At 46.0% G+C, this 11712-nt stretch overlaps 4 protein-coding genes across 4 annotated transcripts; 1 reads left to right on the top strand and 3 right to left on the bottom strand.

Annotated features, from left to right (window-relative positions):
- Positions 1–187: 187 nt before the first annotated feature.
- I203_103498 (uncharacterized protein) lies at positions 188–1120 on the bottom strand (the record flags this gene model as incomplete). The annotated part of the gene is made up of 1 exon (XM_019147698.1): positions 188–1120. One exon carries the CDS (start codon positions 1118–1120, stop codon positions 188–190), a length of 933 nt encoding a protein of 310 aa, XP_019003363.1.
- A 2234-nt stretch (positions 1121–3354) lies between these two features.
- I203_103497 (uncharacterized protein) lies at positions 3355–3809 on the bottom strand (the record flags this gene model as incomplete). The annotated part of the gene is made up of 3 exons (XM_019147699.1): positions 3355–3398; positions 3472–3579; positions 3644–3809. 3 exons carry the CDS (start codon positions 3807–3809, stop codon positions 3355–3357), a joined length of 318 nt encoding a protein of 105 aa, XP_019003364.1.
- A 3463-nt stretch (positions 3810–7272) lies between these two features.
- On the bottom strand, positions 7273–10492 carry I203_103496 (uncharacterized protein; the record flags this gene model as incomplete). Its single annotated transcript, XM_019147701.1, has 3 exons — positions 7273–9265; positions 9322–9458; positions 9530–10492. The coding sequence occupies 3 exons, from the start codon at positions 10490–10492 to the stop codon at positions 7273–7275; spliced, it is 3093 nt and encodes a 1030-aa protein (XP_019003366.1).
- Positions 10493–10792: 300 nt separating this feature from the next.
- Positions 10793–11479, top strand: I203_103495 (uncharacterized protein; the record flags this gene model as incomplete). Its single annotated transcript, XM_019147702.1, has 1 exon — positions 10793–11479. One exon carries the CDS (start codon positions 10793–10795, stop codon positions 11477–11479), a length of 687 nt encoding a protein of 228 aa, XP_019003367.1.
- Between the last annotated feature and the right edge of the window lie 233 nt (positions 11480–11712).

Here is an 11712-nt window from a genome sequence, read left to right as displayed (position 1 = left end):
AGTTTTATGGCACAATATGTATCAAGTCAACGAATGCATATCATAGATGTGAGAAATCAGTAGGTTTAGGTATGGACAAGTGGTCAGAGAAGATACCGTTCTATATAGTCTTTCGATTGAAATATGGACAAAAGAGATAGAGCTTTCGTAAGTCCAGGTTGGAGTATAAGCCACCGTGTCTGGGATTTTACACGGGCCAGACGGAACCATAAGTAGACCCAGTAGGATATCCCCGATTACCCTGAAGAAGACCTTGTCTAAAGTCTTGATCAGTTCTAAAATCATCGTGATGGTCTGTACTTCCGTTTGACATTGTTCCGCAGACAGTCATGATGCAAGTATTCTCATCATCAGGACTCGGAGTGAGCGTACAAGTCCTACCTCTCAAATTGTCGTCGAAGAAAACAGTTCGATCAGCATCTACTTCTGGTCCAAATACATTTTGAGCCAAAGAAGGAACGAAAGTGATTTTATCGCCGTCGCCATCTTGTGAGTATCCACTGTAAGGTACATGTAAAATTTCTTTGAATTCTTTACCTAAGATCCTTCTTTTACCGTGAATACCCCCCATGGCAGTCATTTCGGTTGTCCCAGGTGTTGATTGGGCATTCCAAACGTTGTTCCCCAGATTTGTTCGAAAAAAGATTTTGGTATATTTTGAATCTTTTGCATAAGGCTCATGAGGTTGGATTTCATATAAACCTTGATCCCCCCAACTGGTAGTTGACAAGTTGAATTTCTTATCTTTCATTTGTTCGGCCAAATCATCAAGTCCGACTGTCGAGCTTGATTTCGGAGAGACTTCAACCACTTTGAACACTCTGTGGGCATTGACGATTTCCCCTACATTTCTGCTGAATACCAGATTGCACGAGAAATCTTCGGAGAGATCTGGTCGTTCGTCTTCTTCGTCTTCCACCTCGGATTCAGCCGTAGCTCCAGTCGAGTCAGGGACAGCAGTGGTTGCAACATCGGTCGGGACGTCGCCTCCGAAGTCGATTAGGTCGGCTGTAATGTCCACCGGTTCTTCTCTAGATGGTGAAATGGTCGGGGAAGAAGGAGAAGAGTCGAGCTCCATATCCTTCAGATCCGTGTCCATTAGTGAACGCGAGGAGTGCATTTTTTCTGTGTTTCTCGAAGATAATGTTGACATCACAAGAAATGCGGCTTATCCCAGAAATGAAATATGGGCGATGCGGGGGTGTTACAAGAAAAGAAAATTTCGAAAAGCAAAGTTGAATTGCTGGAGTTCGATTACAACGTATGGGCGGATTAGCTGTTGTATTTATGCTGTTTTCTATCTTTTTTACTTTGAGCCTTCTTCCATCAGGATACGGTCAACTTTGCGGAGCACCTATCATCGCTTAGCTACTCGCCTTCCACAAGGATCTGCCTTTTACAAGGGCACCTGGCCTGATGTATGAATTCACTCGGCTGATATGGTTCAGTCAAAGGTGATCACCGCTTCCTGATGCAGAAAAGACCAAGTGGCCAGACAAAATCGCCATCACGGCCGATGTTATCGGAACCATAACTGACGCTATGAAATCTGTGGGGCTGTTAGAATGCGCAGTCACAATGGTAGTCAGAAGCAGACATGATTTAGTCTTGCCTAAATTCAGAATCAACTGCTTTGCAGAATTTTGAGTTGATATTGAACAGCTTGCTCCATTTCGAAAACTCCGAGAGGGATGTTTAAAATGACGACAGTGGACTCTATAGTCGGTGGGATATTTCGAAAAACCTCAGGTGGCCATGCTGACACGTCATGCAGTCTCTCTTCTCAGGGGGATTGAGCGACTTCCGTTGAACGACTGTCATGATCTGACAATCTTCTCTTGCTTAGAAGTCAAGACGCAGCCTCAAAGGAAGATCTCATGGCGAGTGCCACATCTGTTGACCTACCGTCTGAGACAACCTCGTGTATATACTAACACTGGATCGGAGCACCTATCTTTGTGACCTGCAGCATGACACCGAGAAGGACCTCCGACCATGATACTGTATGCATAATCCCTCATCTGCAACTCGTATCTTTCATCTATGGGTTTCCACGTTTTCACTCGACTTCACCGTCTGACTCCATTCTCCAATATAACTTGACCTCTTATGGTGTCCAGCCCGTTCTCGCAAGCATCTGTTCTGCTGATGATGAGGTACATGCCCGAAAGCGAGTCACTGTACCTAAACCTGCGTGGCGGTGACAGCGGTCTCGCTTGGATCCACGGCTGTAGGCAAGTTCTCACTAATCAAGTCAATGATATTATCCGGGCAATTCGATACAGTCGTACCATCCTCGTTCGATTCAACTACGACAAAATGCCTTTGTTTATCTTGTCCTCGGATCGGGATGATACTGCATTCGACCTCGGTAGAATGATCTTGATCTTGTCCACTCTTCTTGGTGAAAGCCCAGTAGGAGTAATCACCTTGAGAATGGGTAATCTCCCGGAAATTGGAGATTCGAGAGGCCGATAATTCGGATGATCCGGGATATCAGTTATTCTCGGTTGTAATGATAGGCATAGTGAGCTGCGTATGCTTCAAGGACTGTTTCGGTTTCAATCAAAATGTTAGGGGACTTGGTAGCTAGGAGAACTGGCTTCGATCGATGAGGAGTTGGTTTTTAGTGTGCATTGAGCAGACCGAACTTTAGTAAATTGCTGTTATATATACCATGGTTCGGGAGTCAACATAAGAACAAGAAGTGAAGGAATCGAAAGTACAGTGACATCCTGGCTCATCGGACATTCCTGTGGGCTCTTGATCGAACAGATTGGAACCGCGCGTTGATCGGAGGTGCTCAATATCAATCATTCATGTTAAACAGTTTACGACAATATGTCTGATGAGTTGGAGCTGGGCCTGGACCACAAATTAAAGTAGGGAATCATGCTCTACAGCGCACAATACTTCTATCAGTGCAAAACTATGGACTTATCAAGAGAATATCAATAGATAATACTCGGCACAAACACTAAGATCGTTCGTGGCAGCTGTCAGTCGGAAGTCTTGTTTAATCAAAGGACATATTTCACATACAATCTATCAAAGCACCAGGAAAGAGTGACAATTTGCATTCAACACAATACAGTACAATTTACTTCTTCATACCAAAGCTTCCGGAACAACAAGAATATTCAAGGGGATTTACAAGGTTTTACAAGAATTTCGCCAACAACGAAAAGACAATTCTTAAACTACAAGTACAGAGACAAGGAAAAACAAGAAGAAAAATTTAACACTGCTATGAGATTATGGTAGAGGCGTGTTTGATCGGACGTTGATTAACGTGAGGTCTGATCGAACAGGTTGCAATCCCTGAAGCAGGTCCTATACTTGCTATGAGCAAGCTTACCAACTAGGAATGACGGTGTCACCGATGTTTTGAGAGTTAGCTGAAGTGAATCTCATGATCAGCACCACATCCTTCGAGAACATCGATACATGAATGGGGATAGAAATACTTACTGTTACCCTTGTTGGTAGAACCAGCACCGGTGTTTTGGGAGCCTGCCTGAGCACCGTTGTAGTTACCTTTGGAGAATGCACCAGCGAAGTTACCGTTGTTGTCGGTCACTACGATTATATATGCAGTCAGCTATCGTCATGCGTGAATGGTAGTGAAAGCAGTCATACTTACATATGTAGATGTTGCCGACAGTGACCAATTTGTATCCAGGGGGAACGGTAGGAGGCTTGGAGCTAGATCCACCTCGAGCTTCGAGGTCGATGACTTCGACTGGGGCAGCGATGGCTCCGAAGGAGAGGGTGAGGAGAGCAGCAGTGAAGATTGTTGAGAACTTCATGTTGGCTTTGGTTAGATTTGGTTTGCTTGTTGTTAGGTCAAGGTGAGCTTTGGTTGGATTGTTGTGTTGTGTTGTTGTGGATTGTGTTGAAGAAAAAAGAGGATTCGAACCAGTCTGAAGAGGGGTATTTATACCTTTTTTACGACTTGGTCTCTCTCAGATTCCCACCCACAATTAAGTGGAGAAAGCTAAGTGTAGCAGTAAACATTCAACCTGTGAGATCTCGTAGGTCTCGTCTCGGTGTCTGATCACTCCTCATCCTGTGAACATTCACACCCGTCATGAACCTACTTTGGGAAGCGAGATCAGACCGAACATTATAATTATGTCGTCGCCATCGAGCTCCGATACTCTTTTCGCAATTTCTGCTCAGCAGATTCTTATAGTAGATAATTTGGATCGTATACATAATTCAGTCACGAAAATTGACGAGTTCTCGTTGCGTTCAGAAAATTCTTGTCTTCTCTCTTTCCTCTCCAATTTCAATGGTCGACCTCGCCAAGCGAGGAGGGAGGCCCGTTGTGACTCTCCTATTCACTTAGTACCTCAATGAGTATGCAAATGAATTTTACCATTGAATTCGTCACTACAAATACTGCCACGAGAGTCTTAGGGTACCGAAATTATCTTTCAATATTACAAATCAAGAAAAATCAGCTCCATGCCATGTGCTGCGGCGTAGTACATAATCTTGATAACCACGTTCCATCTCGACATTTCGAAAAATCGGAGCAGGCTCCTCCGCCGGATGAAGGATGCATACTTCGGTCTGACGTTACCTCGTATTTCGTTAAATACTTCTGGAGCCGATTGATCCTTGGTCTAGGCCCCACATTCACCGAGATTACAGAGAAGCTCCAAGTATAGAATATATAGCTTAGTAATCGAGGATGTTCTCTTCCGCCACAGACAGTCATCTCGTCGAAGATTCAGTTTCAAGATGGACACTAGCCTAGATCTCCCAGAAGTGGTTCTGAATTTGACTACAATGCTCCCTCTGTTTCTATATACCTCATAGCTTTCTGAACATGCCAAGACAGCCACTCCAGTATAGATCGCACTTACGAGCGCTGAAGGTCAGTGCGTACTGTATGCTCGTATATGGAAGGGCTCTGTAGTAGGAAGTTCGCAAGAGTATTTTTATTCTTAGCGAGATTCATCAACGTGAATAGGTCATGTATATACGGGTAGTGTGAAAAGGATATTAGGAGAATTTCGTAATCGATAAACAATCGGTACTAAGGCGAATGTTACTTTGTCCAGTCTCACGACATCACATGATCAATAGCTGGATCTATATCATACATTGCTTGGGTTATCCGCAGCCCCACAATCGATTTTGGGAACGGTGAGCGTAAGGTCCAAATGCTTCAATTCCTCAATATTGGAGTAAGCAGTACGGGAGAACAAAAGAATGGAAAGTTTCGGTTAGACTCATCCGAATGGAGTGCGTCTCAAGCACAATTCAATCATTACCAAATCTGTATTGTCACCGGATGTATAATATTAAGTTATTCTTTGAGAAGGCAATGGCCGTAGCATTCCAGCTTAGGCCCCACACATGATTCGACATCAGGCATAATATTGTAGACATATAGACGTAAGTAAGGAGATTACGATAATGAACGGGATGATTTTCAGGTACAATAGAAATGTACTGATGTACGCAACTCACTAACCGGTTAGAAGCCTATTTCATGGGAATGGCAAACGTTATTTACTCTTTTTTGGGAAGAGGATTGTCTGATCTCACACCATTAGTGGTGCTAAATTGCGCCAATGACAGCTATTCATAGCTAGTAATTTCCAATAAGAAACAAAAATTCGATTTACCGGTGTGAGTTTTGGGAGTACGGGGATGTCAATCTGTGCTGCTTGTCCGTATCGTAATACTATTCAGGTTCAAGATGGAAGTCGCAATGTGGAGTGGAGTGGGGAAGTGTGGATGCTGATCACGGGACTTGGCAGATGAAGACGAGCGGAAGGCTCCTTGCGGAGGAGATTGGAGGTGGACTCGAAGACATGCAGACATCACCCACTTTGCTTTTCCCTTCCATCATGCACATACTTGATACTGCCTGAAGGACAGTCGTCTAATTTGACTAGACAACGGATCTTAGAGTGTCTTCATGAAAGCCTCATATATGGAGGGACCAAGCCTGAGCCGAGGTTGCCATCGTCATTCCGGATCTTGACATGCGGACGACACGATTGAGAGAGGAGTCACATCAGCCAAGACAACTGCAGCAGTCACAGTCAGAGGATGCCGACTGACTGAGATAGAAGGTCAAAGGAGAGTCAGCGGGTGAGGAAATATCAGATATTCTCCATTGTAAACACAGAGTCCTCCATCCTCTTCTACGTCATTGCGAAGTCCAGCTCATAAAGATGACTTGTCCTGTTCATAGAGAGCATGAGAACGCAAGTCCCGTAAGCTGTGAACATGTCTTTTGACAGGCCCCAAACGAGCCACAACTCGCTTGACCCGATGTATGTTCTTCAGTTGTATACCGTGAATTTCTGACTTCTGAGATCCTGGCTGCTTCTCTGACATTTCTGTACATACATATAAATACTGATCCCCAATGATCATATCCTCCACCTGAACCTAGACCGACTCAGTTTTTCGCCCTTAAAACTACCCTACAAGTCATCTACATCTGCATCATGAGTCTCCAACAATTAGCATCAGAGATGTTAGTGGTCTGACGAGATTTTTCGATCAAATTGGATTCTACCTCGTCTGACGGACAGCTGCCCGAGGTTATAAGTCTGGATCCTTCCAACTTCATCGGCCCAGAGGCTCGAGACAGCTTCCTATGCTCCACCGATGCCCATGGGAGATCCAGAACGTGTTCAGGATGGAAACTTACGTGCCGCAATAAAATAGGAGATCATCTTCACTTCGAGGTACTTACAGGCGGAAGTAGCGGTGTATTATCGATCGCAAGATGTTATAGGACGCCTAACGTCATGGGTCCGAGTCGTGCGGATTATTGGAATGGTCAGTCAATTTATACCGAAATAACATTGCCGTCGGGAATAATCAGCGATCACGATAGGGGACGCCCCACATCGACGGTCACGGAAGACGTCAAATCCAAACTTAGCACTGATCTATCAGAGTTGTTCGGTAGTGATTATGATGATAGTACCGTTCAGGCTATTCCTTTCAAGGGCAAGTACCTTTCCCAGTTGCATCCATGTTCAATTCGCTTTGTAGGCCATTCTATCACTACTTCGCCTGATAGACCGGGAGCTTACTGGCTCACAGTCTGGGAGAAAGTTCAGAACCTGGATGAGGTCTTGTTCTGATGCTGTTGGGCGATCGTCCTACTTAACATCGTTACTGTGCGCGTTAATAGCGATTTGATACATATAACGTAAAGTGATCCGATAGGGTCATGCATGTATGCATCTCAGCATAGTAGGAATATCTTGATCAGTTGTGGAGCTCTTACTATTACAGACTATCAAAGAATGAGAGATCCTGAGCTGACAAACCCCCTTTCCCATTCCCCTGGTGTGGACCAGTAGCAAGAGCTACAGCCGGATTAGCAGGTTGTGATGTAGGAGTGGTAGTTCTGGAAGGCTGTAGTGATCCACCGAATATTGGACTATCCAAATTACCAATACCCATTCCTATTCCTACCCCAGCTGTACCAGTGAGCGCGGGCCTCGTGTTTTCAGTAGTAGCATTCTCATCCAAAAGGTTATTCGATCTCGAGTTGGGTCGACCAGGTGGAGGAGGACTAAGGAATGGAAATCCCGCTGGTGCAGCTCCCGGCGTCGATTTCGGAGGAGGTGCTATAGCCGGAGCTACCGGGCTGGGAGGTGCAGGCCATCTTTTACCCTTCGTTGCTGATGCTCCTGCTATCAAGTTGAGGGTGGGTGTATGATCCAATGACCCAGGACGGGCATGATTAGCAGGGGTAGATAATGTTTTGGTTGACCCTGGCGTACTGATTGCTGATGGTCTGACAAGTGTCTGGGTTTGCGTTTGCTGTAAATTGAATGGGATTGGTGATAGTTCCGCAAACGCATGTGCGGATGCAGGTATTGGGGCAGATGTAGTCGTGGTGCTTCCGAAGGCGGAGAAATCCCCGAAATCGTCAAATGTAGATGTTGACGCATGTTGGGGTGTGCCGAAATCATCGAAATCTCCAAAATCATTGACCGCGCTTTTGGCCGGTGTGACAGGAGTCGGCTTGTTGACGAGGGATGATATAGCTGGGTTGGATGGTGAAGGTGGAGGAGGTGGTGAGAGTGAGACGGTCGGTGTATCCGAGCGGGAGGGTACAAGAGGAGGAGCGACGAAAGGTGTTGAGGGTGATTTGCCGGATAGTCTAACGGGCACACTAGGTCCAGAGTTAGAGTCCAGGGAGAGGAAATCATCCCATGCATTTGAAGGTGATGATACAGCTTGATGGGGGGACTGTACAATAGAAGATGTGGATGACCGAGGTTGAGCTGATCCATCAAAATTCAAATCACCTAGTAGGTCCATATCGGTTGGCGGAGGTGATTTCATCCTTGCTACGAATTTACCACTGCTTGATCTCGGCGCGGGTGAAGCACTTCTAGGAGGTGGAGCTAGAGGTTTCGGTAGCTGTGTCGGTTTAGAGTTCAATAGACTCTCCAAAGAGGCTATCTGCTCGTTCCGACCAGGTTCTAATGCTAACAAGTCTCCCACGCCTTTTTCTGGTGGTTTCAGTGATGGTACTTCCGATAAGAAAGAGAAGTCATCTGCTGATAGCTCTAGATCTTTATTGTTGTTCTCCTCATTCTCTTGAGTCGTGGTCTGTGACCTATTACGCGATAATCGACCAAAGAATCTTGATACCGCAGAGGGGGCCGCTTGCACAGGTTGTGAAGGCTGTGTTTGTGTTTGCGGTAATGTGCCCGAAGGAGCCGAATGACCGATATCGCTGTTGACATTTGCCCCCGCAGGGCCAGGAGGTGCAGGTGAGTTGGGTCTGGATGAGGCGATTGAGATAGATGGTGCTCTCGAAGAGGGTTTGGAAGAAGGCTTGATATCTGTTGAATGGATCTCGTTATTCAGATCAGGTGATGCCAATGATATCGACTTCCTCTCCAGAACCCCTCCACCTGATGTGGTTAGCTGTCTTTCTGGTACAGGTCTTTTGCCCCAGAATGACCATCTGCTTTTATTCTGTTCTTCTTGTTGGGATATGGCATCCTGTGAGGGTGCATCTGGTTCACCGAGCATCGATCTGCTGGTCCACGATGGCTCCAATTCGGAACTGACCAAGGCCAATGGGTCAACCCTAGTCGGTCGGCGAGATGTGGTCGTGGTTAGAAGAGAGGTCGAAGGAGCAGGATTGGGCCTTTGTAAGGCGTATACATATCGTTCGTGGGTCATGAGAGAAGACAGGATAGGAGGGTAGATATTGATGTCGGGCGGTATAGTTGACAGAGAGCGTAACCGATCGAGACTATCAGAAACGATTCATCAGTTTCATACGATGTGGCGAAGAGGATCCAGACTAACGTATCATCCTCAAGCTTCTTCACCTTTTCCTCAAACTGCAATTCCTCTGCACCTGTCATCTTTTCTAATTCTTGGTGGATCAAACCACCCAGTAGATCTGTCCAGGCATTTGTCAATCCATCTATCTTGTCCTGTGGCTATGTACAATTCCTTTGAGTATCAGCATCGGAACTTCGCTTCAAATACTTTATTTTGAGACCATATTTACAGCTCTTTCCTGCTTGACACGTATCTTCCGCTGAGCTTCTTCCCAATCATCATCCCCTTTCGGTCTCTCTTCCACCACAGGCCTCACAGCAGGTCTAGCTTTTCCCCAACCCTCCCCTTCGTCTGCTTCGTCATCCTCGTCCTCTTCTTGAGGGATAACAGGCGATTTGAAAGAGGTTTGAGCTTCCTCCCCAAAAGACGTATCACCCCAAGAAGAATCATTCTTTCCACCCCCCCAAGACAAATCTTCTCCACCCCATCCGCCTGGATCTTTCTTGGCTGCGATGGTGCTTGGCCCAGCATTATTGCCCCATGGATCATCCCCTCCTGAGGTGAAAGACGGTCCAGCTGAGAAACCGCCAAAGTCGTCCCCGAAAGAAGGCGACTTGGGTATTGGATTGAGATCGGTAGAGGTTGAAGCGAAAGGTTCGTCATCGAAGGTAGGAAGGGGTACAGCAGGAGGGGATACAGCGAGAGCAGGTGAGGATGTTATATGAGGAGGGACGAGTTTATCAGGAGAGACGATTGCAGATGGTACCGAGATATCCTGAAGATCAGGTGATGTCGGTAGAGGAGAAGGGTCTTTGACTGGCGATTCGCCTGAGCTCCAAGTGGGTTGTTGATCCTTTGCTTTGTCGGGCTTGGGTGGTGATTCATTTTCCGCTGGTGTAGTTGACTTATCCTCCTCAGTATCATCAACTCCCCAAGGTCCATTGTCCTCCCCTCCCCAGCCGGGAGTCTCGACTGTACTCCCCTTCGGTTCTGCCACTTCTTTCTCTTCATCGTCATCATGTTCAGGTGTTTTCTGTAGTTCAGTCTTGGTCGCATGCGTCACACCCCATGGATCAGATTCGTCGAACCTTGGTGGAGGTGTTGTCCTTCCCGCTGAGGGCATAGTCATTGATATCGACGAAGATGGCTTGGATGGCGTGGACCATGATGGTCCTGCCCATGGGTCGTCCATATTGGGCTATGACGGAGCTGTACTGCGATAGTGATGTCGTGAGATAAGCTCAAGTTGAGGATGTCGATGACGGTGGTGATGAGTGAAATATAATGCGAGTGAACTGTGGGTCTGTCGATGAGTGTCGCGTGGATCACCGTGAAAGCTGTGAATTATCGTACATTTCACTCTTTCTTCACTTCTCTTTGCGTTCATAACACCCATAGCATACGACATATCGTCGTCACTTTCACTAAGAGCATAGTAGATGACCAGTCCCAGCCCATCTGATCCTTATCAGGCAGGTCAATACCCTCGACCATGTCTAAAACACCCATAACCACCCCTACGACCAGCAATCCCACCAAGAAACATCGACCCCGTTCATCCTCCCTATCACTATCTATCGCTCGTTCTCCCTCGGTGCTCTCATCAGGTCTATTCTTCCCTTCATCCCCTCACCCTCCGCAGGACGAAGATGCGCTGGAAGATGAAATACAACACCATCCAAATGTATATGGTATCCATCCGTATGGCAATCAGATGAGGAGGGTTATCTCCGCCGGGGGTAAATTGGATCCTATACATGATGACGATAATATTGAAGATACAGTTGGGGTAAAAGCAAGTTCTAGTGTATCTCATCTACCAGCTATCATCAACAAATCACCTAAAATACCAATCTCAAATACCCCAACTCTCTTTAAGGGTCTTAACGAAGAATTAGATGATCATGATCATGAGCATGAACATGTTGATATCGACGATGGTTCTAGACCACTATTACCGACTAGAAAAGTATCTTTCCAACCGCTCACTTCAGCTCGGGATATCGAATCAGAAATGGACAACTTATCAGAGTCAGATGTACGAAGTCAAATGACATATGAAGGACCATTCCAATCTCCCGATTCGAAAGAACTTTTATCAATAGTGTTTAGTGTGGTAGGTGTGGTGATACTGGCTGTCGCTGCTGGATGTACGACAATATTCGATTGGATACTATAACATTGGAGAAGATCCAAGGATACTCATCGAATGGGAAGGTAAAAATCAAATGGGTCGATGACATCCAACTATCATCAAGAAAGATCATAATCGATCACAATATAGTGTCATCTTCCAATTTGAACCTATCATCGAGGAATAAATACCTCGATGAGCTCCAATGTTGCGATAAACCATAACAAGACATGATATCGCAACCGCGACCAAGTGACGAGAAAGATCAGCTTGGTTGG

This window comes from Kwoniella mangroviensis (assembly GCF_000507465.2).
Source record: "Kwoniella mangroviensis CBS 8507 chromosome 1 map unlocalized Ctg01, whole genome shotgun sequence".
Taxonomy (NCBI): Eukaryota; Fungi; Basidiomycota; class Tremellomycetes; order Tremellales; family Cryptococcaceae; genus Kwoniella; species Kwoniella mangrovensis.
This window is presented reverse-complemented; position numbering and strand designations above follow the sequence as displayed.